The sequence below is a fragment of the Lactuca serriola genome, chromosome 9 (assembly GCF_051521515.1).
Source record: "Lactuca serriola cultivar US96UC23 chromosome 9, Lser_US96UC23_V15, whole genome shotgun sequence".
NCBI classification, from domain to species: domain Eukaryota; kingdom Viridiplantae; phylum Streptophyta; class Magnoliopsida; order Asterales; family Asteraceae; genus Lactuca; species Lactuca serriola.
In genome coordinates this window covers 128774317-128794459 of record NC_136416.1, presented here as the reverse complement: position 1 = coordinate 128794459, position 20143 = coordinate 128774317, and the positions used below count along the sequence as shown (strand labels likewise).

The 20143-nt window shown below is 32.7% G+C and overlaps 1 protein-coding gene across 1 annotated transcript; it reads left to right on the top strand.

Moving 5' to 3' along the window:
- Nucleotides 1-350: 350 nt before the first annotated feature.
- LOC145072404 (amino acid permease 6-like) lies at nt 351-9781 on the top strand. The gene is made up of 7 exons (XM_079018821.1): nt 351-504; nt 619-852; nt 1021-1114; nt 1324-1538; nt 1735-1880; nt 8459-8686; nt 9174-9781. The coding sequence occupies exons 1-7, from the start codon at nt 414-416 to the stop codon at nt 9594-9596; spliced, it is 1431 nt and encodes a 476-aa protein (XP_078874947.1). The 5' UTR covers nt 351-413; the 3' UTR covers nt 9597-9781.
- The last annotated feature ends 10362 nt before the right edge of the window (nt 9782-20143 follow it).

The following is a 20143-nucleotide window of genomic DNA, read 5'->3' as shown; positions in this document are numbered from 1 at the left end:
CTTTTATGCATCGATCCCAAACAGTGCTTAAGCTTAAATATATGTACTATCTTATATTTCAACTGCAAAATATTATAAATAAATAAATAATGATTCTCAATAATTTTTTATCATACATAACAATTTATGTATTATATAGTTGTATAATATAATATTCTAAAGCACCAATTACTGTGTATGAAAAAAATTGTTATGTACATATTACCTATTTTATTTTCTGATGTGAAATTGGTAATTTTATTTATTTATTAGAATAATGCATAATACTGAAAAAAGTGAATATTAAAAGTTTGACTTTTTTTTCTTATTCAATTCATTTGCATTAAATGGTATCTATGACGCTTTTATAACCCTCTCTTTCTCCCTTTAAAACCCCTTCAAACTCCAAACTACGGAACACAACACACCAAGAAATGGCTAGCACCACCACCGCATCAAGTCTGCAAATCAACAACGATTTGGCTCAAAAAAACCTCGATGATGATGGTCGCGAAAAACGAACAGGTTTTATTCCTTTTCCTAGCTAATAGTAGTAGGAGTAGTAGTGCATGCATGATATGGATGTTTGTGATTTCTAATGAACGATTGATCGATGTGGTGGGTTGGGTTGGGTTGCAGGGACCTGGGTGACTGCAAGTGCACACATTATAACTGCGGTGATTGGGTCGGGTGTGCTGTCTCTAGCATGGGCCATCGCTCAATTGGGTTGGATCGCTGGTCCAGCGGTTCTCATGACCTTCTCTTGCATCACTTACTTCACCTCCACCCTTCTTGCAGATGCATACCGTGCACCAGATCCAGTGTCCGGGAAACGTAACTACACCTACATGGATGTGGTTCGAGCCAGTCTAGGTCCAACATCGATCTCTTCTTTATAACATCATGTCTTTATTGTTTGTTTTTTTTGAAAGCAAACTTTATTCAGAAAAAATAAATGAATACAAAAGGAATTACAACATAAAAAAATAACATCATGTGTTTATTGTTTGTTAACAAGGGTAGAATTGTCAATTTTTATAGGAGGGAGGAAGGTGCAATTATGTGGGATCGCTCAGTATGTAAATCTTGTGGGGATTACAATTGGATATACAATAACCGCTTCTATAAGCATAGTGTAAGTAAATAAATAAATGACATGCAACCACTTCTATACATTTATATAGTAACAAAGTATATAATTACTATAATTTTTTGTACCACTAGTATTATACATTATATATGAAATACTGCAAAATGGAAATAACTTGGAATCCTACATGTTTCAATCTTGATATTTTTTAAATGTTAAAATAAAATTAATATTATATTTTGTTTTATTTTCAGGGCAGTGAAGAAATCGAATTGTTTCCATGATCACGGGCATGGAGCAGACTGTAAACCATCGAATTACCCCTACATGATTTTGTTTGCAGTAATTGAGATATTGTTAAGTCAGATACCCAATTTTCATAAGCTATCATGGCTTTCGATTTTAGCTGCAGTCATGTCTTTTGCTTACTCTCTCATTGGACTCGGCCTCTCGATTGCTAAAGCCGTTGGTAAATCTTCAAAATACAGATTTTCTTTTATCATCAATGTTCATCACTATGACTATTTTTAATTTACTGTTTTTCTGGTTGTACAAATTAAAAAAGCTTATTCGGTTTAGTTTTATTTTTTATTTTTATTTTTTTTGTATATTTGTGGAATGATTCTTTTATGACTTTTGTAAATTACGTATGTTGAAATTAATAGGGGACGGGCATGACGCAAAGACAGCACTAACAGGTGCAGAAGTAGGACCACTTTTATCCGGTTCAGAGAAGGTGTGGAAAACATTTCAAGCTGTTGGAGACATTGCTTTCGCTTATGCCTACTCAACTGTTCTTATCGAAATTCAGGTTTTTATCTCATACTAATTACTTTTACTTTTATGAAGTAAATGTGAACTTTTTAAGAGTTTTTCCGAAATTTAAATTTTTAGCTTTGAAAAATCTAGAAATAAAGGAAAGAAAAAAGCTTTGTTAAAATTATGAGTTTAAAACTTTTATATTATAACAAACAGCGGGTAATAAAACCCCACTTGAAGTAGCATCTAAAGAATAATTATTATTATAGAATAGGTTGCCTTTAATTTTAATCACTTAGTTTTATTTGTATGTCATTTATATAATTTTATAATTTTAAAAGTTTATAACTAATTTTATCAACAAATAAAAACTATGCATATTGGAACAACTATATTCTAAATTTCAACAGTCACTGCCATCTATTTTTGCTCAATATACCATATAGCCATATATATAAACTTGGGATGTTGATTTGAAAGGATAATGAACTTTCAGTCTTGTTTGATTTACCCCTAAATTATTTTAAGTTGTTCATTACCCTTTTAACTGATCTTATGCATCCACACTCTCTACTCAGATCTCTTATTATTGTAAAATGAAAAATCTCATTCAAATCTAAAATCACATTATTTTCACACTTTTTTTTATCATATGTTCTCTCTTCCTCATACGATCTACGACCATCTACACCCTCTAGAGTGAAAATCTCGCCTATGTCCTAAGTAAATGTTTGAATCCATCACAATCTTATTTCTTTCAGTTTCTAAGTTTCTATGTGATTGAAGTCACTCCTATTGTATTTTCTAACTCTTATTTTTTGTACCTTATACACTATATCACACCAATATTACAACATACTTGTGTGACCTCAATATTCTGCTTTTGCTCATTCTGAATAACATTTAGAACCATTTATGAGATAATGACTTGAACATGTAACAAACTTTCAATTTTATTCATATTTAGTCATTGAATTTTTTTTGTGCATGATTTACCATGAATTATTTGAAATTGTTCACATTTTACCCTTATAACCGGTTACAACCGGTCATAAAGGTAAAATGTGACAATTTCAAATAATTTAGGGGTAAATCAAATATGAAAAAAAGTTCAGTGACTAAATGTCAACAAAGCTAAAAGTTCATTGCCCTTTCAAGTCATTATCCCTATAAACTTTGATTTCATTCGTAATTAAGTACAAGCATTCAATTTACTAACCAAATACCTAAAGGCAACTCTAACGTTATAAATACTTACAAAATATTGTTAACGAAGCGCTAAGTATATTTGCATTGAGTTTTGGGCAAATACAATAAAAGCTATAACATTTTTATGTGTAATTAAAAAATATCCAATTATTTTACTTTTGGTTGGCTCTTGTCATAAATAGGACGTAGAACTATCACTCTAACTCATTTAAAAGTTTTATGGTTACCTTTGTTATCCTTTTTTTTTTTTTGCAAAACCAGTCCTAAAATTGCGTTTAAAGTTCAAATTTGGTTCTTATAGTTTGAAAAAAAATTACATCACATGTCCAAAACTCAGTTTATGTTTTAAACTTCATTATTTTCATTTATTTTTTATTTTTTATTCAAAACTAGACTTGGTTTTATAAATTTTTTCATATTTTCGCATTTTTTTTTTGTTTTTCATATATATATATATATATATATATATATATATATATATATATATATACACACACACACACACACTATACTTTATTTATTTTCGTTTTTTATACACTATTATATATTCTTAAATTTTACACATTCGTATTTTTTTAAGTTTTTTTTTCGTATTTATTTCATATTATTTTTCATTTTTTTATCTTTTTTTTTCATAAATTTAATTTTTTTTCTTCACCTTTTTCGAAAAATGCAAAATGTGTCCACATATTAGAGTATATTATATTTTTGGTGTGTTGGTTATTTTGGTTTCCTATTTTTTTTATAATTTTGGTAAGTATGGTTTTGTAAATTTTTTTGTTTTTATTCAAGTTAATAAAAAAATTATATTTATATTTGTAATTTCGACCCAAGTTTTTTTATTTTTATTTTTTAGTTCTTTAGTGTTATTATATTTATATTATAAAAAAAAAATCAAACAACATGTTTATTGAGAATCAATGTTTCAATGTGTGATATTTACGATTTATAATTAGTAAAATAGGGGGAAAAGCTAAAAATTATATAATATAGTAACTCACAAATATGAAAAAAAATATGAAAAAACTTTAAAAAAAAAGTTCAAGAAAACCAAAAAAACGGAAACACCAAAATTGTAATATACTCTAATATATTAATACATTTTATAATTTTTGAAAAAGGTCAAGAAAAAATTATCAAATTCATGAAAAATAAAACGAAAAAATAACAAATTTAAAATACGAAAAAAACTTTAAAAAATACGAAAAGTGTAAACTATATTAATATAAAATAGTATATAAAAAGGAAACTAAATAATATATATATATATATATATATATATAATAAGAAAAATATAAAAATATATAAAAATACAAAAAATGTAATAAAAAGATTAAAAAAACAAAACAAAAAAATACATAAAACCAGGTTTAGTTTTGACTAAAAAATAAAAAATAAATGAAAATAAACAAGTTATAGAACATAAACCAAGTTTTGGGCATGTGGTGTAATTTTTTGCAAAATGCAAGAAGCAAATTTGAACTTTATGTTCAATTTTAAGACTGATTTTGTAAAAAAAATATTAGAGTTAACCATGAAACCTATTAAAAAGGTTAGAATAATAATGTAGATCTCATTTATGGTCACAACCAACAAATAAAAAAATTAATAGAACTTTTTATCAATTACACACAAAAATATTGTGGTGGTTTTGATATTTGACATTGAATTTTTCCGACTTAAAACGAGTTTTAAATTTGAGAAATGATATTTCAATTTTTTTTTAACATCTACTTCATAAATTTACATTTTTTTTCTATTATGTCTTTTCAAACCACCATCATTGTAATCTCTTAACATTTTTTGTTTCTTATTTTGAGTTTTGTAACCTATTTTAATTTTTATTTTATACTTAGAAACTCATGTTTATGGTTACCCAATCCGAACCGTAATTGGCTTTATTTTTACTTATATTTTATGTTTTATTTTATTTTAATTTTGATTTATGCATAATAAAATTCAACTATTCATAAATAGCCGAACCAAATCCAGACAATTAAAAACCAAACCACAAAGAAAAAAAAAAAAAAAAGACAACTCTAACAAAATAACCCCACTAATCGGTCTTGAAAATAAAAAATCCCATTTGCAATTTTTAGTGTGGTTTTGACCAATAAGAACACTGAATCACACTACACGTGACCTTAATGACCACTTTTTTTTTATCATTGCGGTATAAACTTAGATTATATATTTATATGAGTTTTAACCGATTCTCGTATACCTAGTTTGGTGTTGGTATCACATATGCATGATTTTCTTTATTTAATGTTTTCTTCAAAAATTTAAATAATTTTGTAATTTATGTATACTTTATATATAGTGAAAAACATAAATTTACTAAATGTATAGTGAAAAGAAGAAGTGGAAATATAGTTTACATGTTTAAACTTTTCGTTTACAAAATCATATTTAATAATTACTAGCATAGTTACTTATTTAAAATAAAAAAACAACAGTATCACAATTCAGAAAATTCACAAGATGGTAGTAATCAATATCAGTAAGAAAATAATTTATGTTTTAATCATATAATTTGTCTGTTATGTAGAAAACGTGAAAGAAGAAATGAGGTGTGATAAATGTACAACGTACGTTCAAATAGTAATGGACATCTGTACCAATGTCCTTATTTTCCTCGTATCCAAAAGACCATTTTAAAATACACATCCAAAAGGACCAAAACCATCTACATATGCTATATACCAAACCTTTCAAGACCCGTCTTTTATATTGTCACCTTTATTCTTGCATACGTAGCTGCTTTCAATGGACCTTTAATTTGGTAGGTGTTACCGTGTTAGGTTTGTATATATATATATATATATATATATATATATATATATATATATATATATATATATATATATATATATATATATATATATATATATATATATATATAGAGGGTTCAATTGAAAAAAAAATGTGGAGAATGACGGAATCATTCTCAGGCATATATTTATTTTGCAGCAAAACACTTAGGCGTACTGGCGGAAAATGGACAAAGGATAAACATCTATTTTCCAACCAAACATGGTTCCTTCAACTATGTTAATCATTACCTTAATATATATACAAAAAACTTTTTTTTTTGTTTTTTTTATTTTTAGAAAGCCATTTTTATCAAAAAATTATTTTAAATATTTCAGAATTCATAATTTTTTATTCTTTATAAATACACATCAATATTGATATAGTTTTAAGATAAAATAAAAAATGTAGTTTTTTAGAGTTTCATCTCTCGTTATTCATAAGTGAATAAAAATTTATCAAATTTTTATTATAGTATATTCGTTATTCGCTTATGAATAAAACGTATGTTTAACTTTTTTATATTTTAAGTATTGTTCATATATGAATATGATACGTAATAAAGTTTTCTTATTTCAAATATATTTTTTATATCATCTTTTGTCATATATTCTATTTATATTTGAATAAAACGTGTATTAGTTGTCGCCATATTTTTATATTCATATATGAATAAAACATTTATCGGATTTTTGTTAAAGTTAATTTGTTATTTATATATGAATAAATAGTATAAATGATACTTAAACTATAAAAAAATTAATTATGTATTTTTATTCATAAGTGAATAACGAATGTCCCGTAGCAAAAATTTATTGTATTTTTATTTACTTATAAATAATGATAGCTGAAAATATAAAAAACAAATTATTTTTATCTTAAAACTATATCAATATGGATGTCTATTTGTAGAAAATAAAAAATCATGAATTTTAATATATATTTAAAATCATTTTTCGATAAAAATAGCTTCTTAAAATTTAAAAAAAAAAATGAAAAAAACTATGTTTTTTTTATATATTAAGGTAATGATTAACATAGTTTAAGGAAACATGTTTTGTTGGAAAACAAATATGTATTCATTTCCTATTTTCACTGGTACGAAGGTGACTTTTGCGACAAAAATAAATGAGTGACTGGAAATGATTATCCATTCTCAACATTTTTTATTTTCTCAATTGAAGATATATATATATATATATATATATATATATATATATATATATATATATATATATATATATATATATATATATATATATATATATATATATATATATATATAAAAGTTATTTTTTTAACTTACCTTTCTATCGGCGGCACTCATCAAATTGGTAGGAAATAAATGATAAGACTTAAAATTTATAAAAGTTTGAAAGATAAAAATATTACTACATTCTTTAACCTTTAGACTCAATGCAACACATAATTTATGAGACTTTGATTCATGATGATATGTTTTCGTTTTTGAAAACAATTACCAAACATATTAAATGTAAAGAATAAAAATAAAGTTTTAAATTCTTGTGGACCATTAAATCATGATAATCAAGCATCCCTGCCTTCAAATGTGCTTGTAATTTTCAAAGAAGATGTGGATAGGCTACGCTAGATTGGGGTTCCGGGGTAAGAGGTAGGTGTGATTTGATAATAGCCAACCATTTTTGTAAAAGAATGACATGCTTATATTCTCTTTCGCCACCTTCAACTACTGATTAGGCCATGAGGAAATGATGAAATGTTTACTTTTTATTTTGTCAATTATATATATTCATGACACATAAATTTTAGAGATCAACTAAAAAGACATCTTATTTTATCGTATAAAGATATTTTATTTGGTTTTTGAAGTATTTTATTAGTTAAAATTGTATTGTTTTTGTAAAAAATTAGTTCCAAAAGTTAATTATATGTTGACCGAGGGATGTCTAACGAGTATCAATTTAGTTGCATCCAAATTTTACCATATTACAAGCTCAAAAAGTTTAAATAACATTTTTTTTTAAATTGCATTGAGAAGTAGAACAGAAAATATGTGCTCTCTCTCTCTCTCTCTCTCTCTCTCTCTCTCTCTCTCTCTCTCTCTCTCTCTCTCTCTCTCTCTCTCAATATCATTGGCATGTCACCATAGTGGGGTGGTGGATGCCAAGCTTGCCAGCGGCTTGCCGAGTTTAATGCAGAACCACTCCCAAAAGCCTTAGTGATTATGATCATTTTCTCTTTTAGTTTTATAAAACTATTATTGTCTTTTTGTAACCATATTAGTTAAAGTGACTTCATAAGTCAGATTATTCTGAAACAGTATCTCCTTACTAACATAGTAACATGTAATGTGTATAGTTTTTTATAACCTTTAATTTGAAGTATCGGTAATCAAACAAATCATATTATAGGTTGGTTTTGATAATTATTGTAAATTTAAGTGTAACCAATATTAATTTTTTTATGTGATTTCACTTATTATGATTGTTTAGGTTTGGTCATATCTCTTGGGGTGTCAATCGACTTTGTGTTCAAATTCCAAACATAAATTATATCACTTGCTTTAAAAAAAAACATATCAATAATATATATTTTTAAAAGTTTAATGACATATTTTGAATACAGGACACATTGAAATCATATCCACCGGAAAACAAGATGATGAAAAGAGCATCGCTAATTGGTGTCTCGACGACCACTTTGTTTTACATGCTTTGTGGCTTAATCGGTTATGCAGCATTTGGAAACGATGCACCAGGCAACTTCTTAACTGGCTTTGGATTCTATGAACCCTTTTGGCTTATCGACTTTGCTAATATATGCATTGCCATCCATCTTATTGGCGCATATCAGGTATTTTCTTATTCATCCCGTATTTGAACCTTAAACCTCATGGAATCTACTTACCTCTTAGAAGAGACTTGAACTCTCAACCTTATGAAAAGATACCCAAACAACTTAGATATAGCCATTCATTAGATGCCCAAAACAAGTTAGATGTAAAAATGTTGCATAACTATGTCATAGAATGGAATGTGATATCATATTTTGTTTGAACAATAACTTTGTTGATTTTTTTTAATTTCCGTGAAAGTGTTATAGTTGTCTAGAAATCCAACACATAAACTAGCTACTCTTAACATTTCGACTTATGAGTACTTCACGAGGAAGTTAGATTTATTGTTAGAAAAATATATGTCTACAAGAAGCTAAACCAATGTTTGGATTGAAACTTTCATACTATTGTTGGGTAGATTAGGACAAGGGTGAAACATTGGTGCATCAACAAACATTTAACCTAAAGTTTTATTATTACTGAAAAAAAAACTATAAATTGCAGGTATTTTGTCAACCAATATTCGGGTTTGTTGAGAAGAAATGTCGGGAAAAGTGGCCCGAAAGCAAGTTCATAATGACGGATCATACTATTAATGTGCCATTTTGCGGAGAGTACTACTTCAACATGTTTAGATTGGTGTGGAGGACAACGTATGTGACGATAACTACACTGATTGCAATGATTTTTCCTTTCTTCAATAGCTTCTTAGGGTTGATCGGGGCCGGTTCATTTTACCCTTTGACAGTTTATTTCCCGATTGAGATGTATATTGCTAGAGCCAAGATACCAAAGTTTTCATTCACGTGGGTGTCGTTAAAGATCCTGAGTTGGACTTGTTTGGTAGTTTCGTTGGTTGCAGCAATTGGATCTGTGCAAGGGCTCGTGACTGACCTCAAGAAGTATCAACCCTTCAAAACCGAATAGAAGCATAAACGATAATAAAGACTGCTATTATTACTAACTACCTGTTGTTTTTGCATATGTCGGTTGCTCACAAAAATTGTTAGCAATTATGACAAACTCCCTATAAATAGTTGAGATGTAATGAAGCTATGAGAATATATGATTGGTTATTGTTATGGTTATGGTATGGTCAAATGATTATGTTATAGTAATATTTCCTAAGGTGTTATTTCTTGCAACCATATATAGTAATGATATATTTTACAGATGATGTGTATGTATATATATATATATATATATATATATGTGTGTGTGTGTGTGTGTGTGTGCGCGCGCGCGCTTAGCTACATAACAACAACATTTTCCCTAAGCCCATATATATATATATATATATATATATATATATATATATATATATATGGGCTTAGGGAATATGTCGTTGTTATGTACCAAAACATATATATAGAACCCTCCATACTATGTAGTTTTGATCCATATATAACCAAACTAATCATGCTATCTTATTTACTATTCTTCGTTAATCATGTAACATACCCGACAAATCAAATTTGTGTTATTTTTCTTCATTGTGTCTAAGAACTTAAAGCATTAAAAATCATTGACCATTTAATCAACCATACTAAATTTTAAATGAAAACTGACAAAATAAAAGATAAAATAAGAACATTCAATAAGTCAATCAAGCTTTTCATAAATCATTCGATATAGTTTTTCAATTGAAGGAGAAAACTTTTGAGTTATATTCGTTAAAAAAATATTGAGTTTTTACTTTCCTATAAACTTCAATGATGTTTTGCAATAAAAAGAATTGATCATTTTCATTCCATAATCTATTAAAACAAAATTAAGAGAAAATAAAACTGTATTTGGTTAGTTTAAAACTATGTTTAAAACTATGTCATTTAAAAGGTTCTAAACCTAAACTTAGGTACATAACAACCACATATTCATTATATATATATATATATATATATATATATATATATATATATATATATATATATATATATATCACATAATATTAATAAGCATAAAAAATAATGAAAAAAATATGTAAATCCATGATACTACTTTTGTTAATAGAAAAAAACACTTCATTGAAAAAGAGACTTTATGTATTATAGCTACGAATTTGAGAGTAAACTCAAAATCACAAAATAATAATAATAATAATAATAATAGCATGGTCCTATATTTTTTTTTATGTAAATATAACTTAGAAAGACTAAAAGAAAAGGAACAACACACAAAACTAAAGTTATAACAATAAAACCAAAGTGATGAAAACAATGATATCATAGAGCAACATCAAGAAGAGTAATCTTCATGAGTAAACTAGAAATTGCTGCCAACTTGAGAAACAACCTGAAATAGCAACCAACATGACAAGCCGCCTTAAAAATATCCACCTTAACAGAAAAGACATAAAAATGGCAGCATAGAAACAACAAAACCTTACACTTGGAAAAACTAAACGAAGTCATCGAATTTGCGTTGCCTAAGACATAAGAAGGGAAAGAACATAAACAAAGTAAACAACATAAGGAACATGCTCTTGAAATAGCTTAAAGTATGCATCTTAATTGAGCAGCACCAAGATATATATATATATATATATATATATATATATATATATATATATATATATACAAAAAAAACCCTAAAAAACCCCTAAAAATCATAAAAATGCAAAAAAAAATACTTAGAGATTACAAAACTTTTTTATAAAAAAATCGCAGGTTTTTTAATAAATTGCTAAAAAAAATTAAAATTTAAAAAAAAATAAAAAAAAACATTTAAAAAAATCAGCGAATTTATTTAAAAACCTGCGATATTTTCATTAAAAAATTAAGAAAAAAGGTTTGTGATCTCTAAGTATTTTTTTGATGCATTTTTATGATTTTTAGGGTTTTTTGTTTTCCATAAAACCTAAACATATATGTATATATATATATATATATATATATATATATATATATATATATATAACATATGATCCTATATAATTCCCCAATTAAGTACAAGTATTGATTATATTTATTAATAATCATATTACTTAATAAATAATAAATTAATATTTACTTGTTATAAGGTATGGTCATATATAATCATATGTTATTAGTAAACTAGATATATACATTATATTGGACCTATTGAAGTCCATTAGACATATAAGTGTACATATAGTAATATAATAGAGTGTGTTACACATCTTCTTTAATCTCTCTCATACAAACCGTCCATACTAGTACAAGTATAGATAGTTTGTGTGCTTTGACTTCTTTTTAAACCACTTAGCTTACTTGAAATTTATGAGATCATTTAATGAAATTATGGGTTGCAATATGTGTGTAAGTAAAATAAGTGAAATAACTAAAGCTAGTAACTTTTATCTTCTTCTTTTTGAAGCAAAAGCTAAGAGTTCTCATCCCTCTCCTCTCTTGTCCTCTCTCTAGGAATCTTGTTGTGTAGTTTTTTGTGCTTTAATTGGTTCTCCTTTGAAGACTTATTTCAGATAAGTCTTAGAGGCTTAAGAAAAACTATAATCAAGTGAAGGACTAGCATCTATTAGTGGCTTGGTGACTTTTTTTTGTAGATACATATAGAAAGATTCTTCTTTTGATCTTTTCCTTCTTCATTAACTATCAAGCATTCCCTTCAGGACTCAAATTACAACAAAGTTTTTTATAACCTTACATCCTCTGTGGTTGTTATTTTCTTTACAATCTTTGCAAGTAGATCCTTTGGTAAGTATAAACTAGTTTATGTTGTTCAAATTATAAGAGTTTTATGTTGCTAATATTGTGTTTTAGAAATATTTTTTGAATAAAAAGCCAACAATTTTTGGCAAAGCATTCTTGCTAGCTTGGTTAGAATTTATGAATATTTGGATCATCTTGGTTTTTTTGAAAATATAGACAGTTTGTAACAAGTTATGGTTTGAAAATAAAAAAACTTTTTTTTTTTATAAAAAACCATAATAATGTCAAATTTTGAAATACTAAAATTATAAGTCTAAAATGGTGATTTTGAAACTTATCAAAATTCCAAAGTCTTAATAAGAGGAAGTTTTGTTAAAAGATATATAAGGTTCTATAATCTTCAAACTTCAAATTTAATATTAGATATAACTTTAAAACTGGACCACATCAAATTATATAAAAACTAGATTTTATATGAAACCTTAAAAGTGATTTTTTGAAAATGAATATGATGATTTATTGGATGCATGCAATAACCATGTTATCTAATAGTTTCATTTTATTTACTTTTTTTATAGTTTATTTATCATATTTCATTCGTAATTTAGTTAATTCACATGCATATTTTCCCTTTTTGTTATTTTGTGTCTATTTCGGGTGCTCTCTAGTTTCTTGAGCATAATTGCAGGTTTTTGGAGACTAGCAGAGCGGGAATGTGCGGGATTGTTTGGAAGCGATTGGGCTTAGAAGTCGTCAAGAATTTTGGGCTTGATAACTGTGGAGGTGATTCATGGAGTGGGATTGTCAATTGTAGGCTTGGAAGATTTGAACTTTAAATTTGCAAGGCGCGGGAAAATTTTCAAATGTGTGGAGATCGATGTTCGGGAGTTTGCAGAAGCTTTGAGTGATTTGGAGAGGCAATTTGGGCTCAAATTGATGAAATCTTGAAGAAAAATGGGCTAGAAGCTGATTAGACTCGAACTGGGCCAATGGAACAGCTATGGGGGCCCAAGACTTGAAGAAGCCCAAAAATCCATCACACTCAAGCGGCCCGCATAAGGTTTCCACGCGGCCCACATGGATTCCTTAAGGGGCAATTTCAGGATTTTGTTTGGAGCTCTATATTGGGAAGGTTGATGTGCCTCTTTAGCCTTATCTTTGACATCCGATTTTGACACATTCTCTCTAGAGTTTAGAAGACTTTTGAAGGCCAGTAACACCTCAAGAACATTTGCTTTTCATCTCTTGATTCTTGTCAAATGTTGGGTACAATCTTTACAAACTTTGTTTCTATGAGTTTAGCCATGCATGGCTAAAAAAATTGGTTGACTTTGGTGAAATTCTTTGACTATTTGTTGAATGTTGAAGACTCCATGAACTTGATTTTAAATCTATATGAAAATGTTTTGTGCTTTAACATCTTATCACTACTTGTATGTTTTTATTCATGAGTTTAAATGTGTTTGTGGTGATTAGTTGGCTAATTTCTTGATTAAGTAAAGGATCTTCAAATTAGCAAGCAACAAGTGATTTTTGTGTTAGTTTTACTTCACAAAATCATAATTTTTTTTTTCTCCAACATGGTAGTGGAACCTTTTGACTCCACTTGGATTTGGTGACTTTTTAATTTTTGATGCTTGTTGACTTTCACTAATTACATGCTTAATGGAAATTGTGACTTTGACTAAGAAAATTGATATGATCTTCTCTAACCATTGCAAGAACTAAGAAAATTCTAGGTAATCTCAAGTTTCTTGGATTACTATAGCCAAATTAAGGATTTAAAACAAATATTGCATCATTGGATTCTAATGATATGTTCAGCAAAAAGTCAAAGTGAGGAAACCTCAAGTCAACCATCTTTCTCTTATTGAGTTTACAACAAACTCTTGTTTTTATTGAAATTGTCTATTTAAATCTTAGTTTAGTTTTAGTTTATTTCAAGTATTTTAGAAAACCAAATCCCCATTTTTACTTTTATTGTCATTCTACAAGTATTTTTACAAAGAGATTTTTCAAAGAGTTATAAAACTGAACCAATCTCTGTGGATTCGACCCCTTTATCACTATACACCATGTTAGAAGATATAGGGTTATTAATTTTGTTGGCCTCGACAACCACCAATATTTTGGTGCCGTTGCTGGGGATTGGTTTATATTTAATCAGTTTGTTTCTCTATGCCTAGATCTCATTGTGTAGGTACTCTAGTTTAAAACTCAAAATTTTTAGAAAAAAGTATGGTTCAGGAATGAACACTCCTTGCATTAAAGATAAACTTTCTAAGCTAGATCAGTTGGTTATGATAATTGAAAGTGACCAAAGTGTGCAACCCATGCCTCTTATTTGTGATTTTTGCGCCCAAAATAGACATCATTCTGACATGTGTCCATATTTACAAGGAAGATGGGAAGAAGTGCAAGAGAAGGGAAGCTACTACTGGTCAAACCAATGGAGTTATGATCAACCTCAACATGATCAATGGTGGGACAACACCAAGCTTGGGGATACAACCAATACCAAAGCCCATAGCAAGCTTGGATAAGTGATCAATACCAACCAACTCCACAATTCCAACATCCATATCCTCCACTTCCTCAACAACCTGAAATGCAAAGCATGTCCTTAGAGGACATCGTGAAAAGCATTGCAACATCTACCTAAATTTTCCAAGAAACAACCCAAGCTAGCCTCAAAAGCTTAGAGAAACAAATAACACAACTTGCTCAAACAATAAGTATAATGGAAGCTTAAGACAAACTACCATTTGAAGAGAGACCATGGCATAGCGCATGTGTCATTCCTTTGAAATATGAGAAAAGTTTTGATGGCCTAAGAGTGTTATATCGAGAAGAGGAATAAGGAGTAGAAGTGGAAGAGGCTGTCAAGGAGGAAGAACAAATTAAGAAAGATATCAACGAAACGATAGAGGACGTATTAGGGGTTAACGAAAAAGAGTTTGAGCCACCCAATACCATTGAGAAACTAACTTCAGTGGTAGACGAACCACAAGAGCCTGATGTAACATCCGGAATTTCAGGTATTATATTTATTCATTTTAGTTTGAGTTTTGTGGAAGAACTCGGCGAGTTGGTGCGTAGACTCGCCGAGTAGAGACGCGATTTCTCACCCGGATTAATGACCGGACTCGACGAGTCGCATTGGTGGACTCGGCGAGTCTGCGCTGTTTAATGAAACCCTAATTTCTCGGGTTTGGGGCCTATTTAAAGGGCTTTATGGCCGTCATTTGTGCTCACTAGTCCCCATAGCGAAACCCTAGTGAGCTTGAGCGTTTGGAGTGAGAGAAGGAGCCATTGTTGACCTTGGAGGTGTTGTCTAGCAAGGGAAAGGAAGATATAGCCAAGGGGAAGCAAGAGGATCAACTTCCTGAAGATCTAAGGTCCAGAACATCACGTTTGAGGTACTATTTTCGAACCCTTTTCTGTTGAGGTGATGTTCATGTTGATTTAGGGCTTATTGAGCCCTTTTGTGGCTAGATCTAGTGCTCCCTTGGTCCCTTAAGCGAGTTAGGTCCTGGATTTGGACCCTTGGAGGTCGAGAGTGTCCCTTTGTCCAAGCTTTTTATGAATCCATGGAGGTTTTAGTTTGGGATCTTTGTGCTTGAGGTTAAAACGCCATTTATGAGTCATTAGGTGTCATATGAGCACCAAGACATGAACTTTACGTGATAAATAAGCTTGGAAGGACTGGATCTATGAGTTAGTGGAACAGATCTGACCTCAGAAGGTCATTTGGGGTTGTGCATGGGATGCACTCGCCGAGTCCATTGGCAGACTCGACGAGTTGGTGCGGGTTACTCAGTGATTTCGAACCAGGGGTTGAGTAACCGAGTCGGGTGAGTGACTCGGTGAGTCGGAAAGGACTCAGAGGAATTGGGTCCCCGTAGAGACTCGGCGAGTTGGGTTGACCGTTGACCATTGACCAGGGTTGACCGATGTTGACTTGATAGAGTTAGTCAACCCTAGTTTGGAAAGTGTTAATTAGGGATGTATTTGTGATATAGGAGGACTATAGCTCGGGTGATCGAGCACTAGTGATATCAGGGATTTACGAGTTACCGAGATACGCGAGGTGAGTCTTCTCACTATACTTTACCTTGAGTAGGTAATCAGAGTTATGTGACAGAGTATTTGTATGCTACATGTATGTTATGTGTTGTACTGCATTATTTCTATGTGATTTATGCTGTGCATGTTTATAGAGTTGGAACCGGAAGGTTCACAGAGTTAGAACCAGAGGGTTCGCAGAGTAGGGTCCACGGACCCACAGAGTTATAGCCTCGAGTGGCTAATATGTGCTATGTGTGGTATTTTGGGGAACTCACTAAGCTTTGTGCTTACAGTGTTTGGTGTTATTTGTTTCAAGTACTAGTGAGGATCGCGGGAAGACGCCGGCCTGATCAGTACACACACGAGATTTTTATGTTATGAGATCTTGGGATTTTTATATGTTATGGATTTGAGTTTCAAACAATGATGTTTTTATGAATACTAAATGAATTATGCTTTTATAAAATGCGACAAAATTGTTTTGAAATTTACGGTGTTACAATTTGGTATCAGAGCCTTGGTTTGAGGGATTTGAGTACACCTTCGGGCGTATTTGAACTCAAACTGAGGATTTGAGAAAATATTTTCAAAAAGAGTAAGAGATTTTTGTAAAACGCAGAGCAGAGTCGTGTGTACGATCAGTCAGCGCCTGAACGGTGATTTCCCAAGATACCTTTATGTTCTATGTTTATGATATTGATATGATGTATTCTCGTGCTAGAGTGGGCTAGGTACTCCTATTAGGACTAGAGTGGCTTGATTTGTGATGCCTTAGCCTAGGGAGAGGTGAGTTGCTATGAGATGCTTGAGAGTGAGTAGGTAGCAGCAAGGAGCTTATGAGAGATTTGTTAGAGAAAGGATTTTGCATAATAGAGTACTTGGGACTTGGGATCCTAGGAGGAGGACTTGGGTTGTATACTGACGCGGTGTGGAAGGTAGTATTGGGCCCGTACTACTGGAAACACCGGGACAGTATAAAGTTCGAGTAAGAATCTTCGGGATGCCGGGAAACAAGGAGGGATGAGTTATCGAGTGCAAGTATGCTCGAGAGAGTTTCTAATATATCGTATGTTGTTTTTCAGAGGTAGATCATGGTGAGGACACGTCTTATGCCAGAGAGCAGCAGGGCTAGTGATGAGGAGATCCGTCGGATCATCCATGAGGAGGTGGCTGCGGCCATCAGGGCAGAGATACCAGAGATGTTCGGGTCTATTAAGACCACATTGATTGAGACTTTTGACGAGCGTTATGCCGCTCTTTCTGAGGCTGCTGTTGCAGTGGCCACCAATGCCATTGCTGCTGCTAGGCCGCAAGGGAGTGACTCGTTGCTGTTCAGGGAGTTCAGCAACACGAAGCCACCAGAGTTTGACAGGACGCAGGACCCGATTGCAGCGATGAGATGGGTATCTGACATTGAGGGTTGCTTCTACACATGCTCGTGCCCGGAGCACTTGATGGTTCGGTTTGTGCTGAACCAGCTTCGCCTGGGGGTGAAGGACTGGTGGAAGTTCACGACAGCACACTATTCTCCAGCAGAGCTTGCTGCGGTGACCTGGGAGAGGTTCACCACCATGTTTCATGATGAGTACGTTCCTCCGGTGGAACGGGATCGGTTGGCACATGAGTTTTTGACCCTCAAGCAGGGTACAGAGTCCGTTACGATTATCACCAGGATGTTTCATGAGAGGGCGATGTTCTGCCCTGAGCATGTGTCTACTGAGCAAGCACATATGAGCCGATATTTGAGTATTTTGAGGAGAGACATTGGGGAGTTCGTGGTGAACTCCTCGTACCGGACATTTTCCGAGCTTCAGGCAAATGCCCGGAAGAGGGAGATCGAGCTAGAGACTCAGGCTAGGGAGGAGGCGGAGTCTCAGGGGAGGGATCGGCGACCGACATAGTCGCAGCCGGCAGCCAAGCGGGCCAATCCCGCTGATCCCAAATCAGGGAGCCAGAAGGGCCGCACTTGTGGAAAGTGCGGCAAGGGTCATGATGGAGTTTATAGAGCTGGATCTTGCTACAAGTGTGGCAAGGAGGGGCATATGGCCAAGGACTGCCCCAAGGGGTTTGCAGTGTGTTTTCACTGCAACTAGACTGGCACCGGAAGGCAGAGTGCCCGCAGTTGCGGGGATCAGCTCAGAGAGTACCTCAGGAATCTGCCCCTGCCGCCATCAGAGCTACCGAGAGTCGGTCAGTGAAGGCCGAGGCGCCGAGGGCACGAGGGAGAGCCTTTCAGTTGATCGCGGAGGAGGTCCGCGCAGCGCCCGATGTCGTGGTTGGTATGTATTCTTTCGTGTATTTACTTTGATGTTGAGATATTATGCTTATATTATGTTATGTGTAGGTTCTTTTCTTGTGAATTATGTACCTGCCTTGGTGTTATTTGACTCGGGTGCGAGTCGGTCTTTTATATCTTTGGCTTTTAGTCAGCGTATCAGTGTTAGTCGTGAGGCGTTAAGTCGGCCTCTGAGAGTTTCCATAGCTGACGAGAGGGTGATATATGCCACGGAGGTGATCCGTGGGTGCGTGTTCGAGATTTTTGGTGTTGATTTCCCGATTGAGTTAGTTCCTATTGCGATGGATGATGTCTGTGTCATTGTGGGCATGGACTGGCTGAGCAGATTCGGTGCGATTATCGACTGCGAGCGGCAGCTGGTGACCATACGAGACCCTAGTGGGGGAGTTCTTACGGTGTACCGCGAGGGTACACGTTCTGGGTCAGCGTTTTGTTCGGCCGCTAGGGCGAGGCAGTGTCTACAGCAGGGCTGTAAGGGCTTTGTGGCGTATGTGATGGATACGCGGGTTAATTCAGAGAGGCCGAGGTCAGTTGAGGAGGTTCCGATAGTGCGTGAGTTCCTGGATGTATTTCCAGAGGAGTTGCCGGGTGTGCCTCCCGTGAGGCAAGTGGAGTTTAGTATCGATTTGGTTTCGGGGGCCGCCCCTATCGCCAAGGTGCCTTATCGCCTTGCACCTCCAGAGATGCAAGAGTTATCCTCGCAGCTTCAGGAGCTGCTAGGAAAGGGATTTATTCGGCCGAGCAGCTCGCCGTGGGGAGTGCCTATCCTTTTTGTCAAAAAGAAGGATGGTTCACACCGGATGTGCATTGATTACCGGGAGTTGAACAAGATGACGGTCAAGAACCGTTACCTGTTGCCGAGGATCAACGATTTGTTCGATCAGTTACAGGGAGCATCTTGGTTCTCCAAGATCGATTTGAGGTCTGGATATCATCAGGTGAGGGTGCAAGATGAGGACATCCAGAAGACAACGTTCAGGACGCATTATGGGCATTACAAGTTTGTGGTGATGCCTTGCGGGCTCACCAATGCCCCGGTAGTGTTCATGGATCTCATGAACCGAGTGTGCATGTAACACCGTGAATTTCAAAATAATTTTTCACAATTTATAAAACATTTCTCATTAACTTTTCATAAAAACATCAAGTTTAAATCTCAATTCACATTATACAAAATCCCAAGATCAATGTATATCAAAAATCCCATGCGTGTGTACAGATCAAGTCGGCGCCTTCCCACGGTCATCGCTAGTACCTGAAACAACAACACTAACACTGTAAGCACAAAGCTTAGTGAGTTCCTCAAAATACCACGTAACATATATATATATATATATATATATATATATATATATATATATATATATATAATAGCCACTCGAGGCTATAACTCTGTGGGTCCGTGCACCCAAGCTCTGTGAACCCTCAGGTTCTAACTCTGGGAACCTTCCGGTTCCAACTCTATAAACATGCACAACATA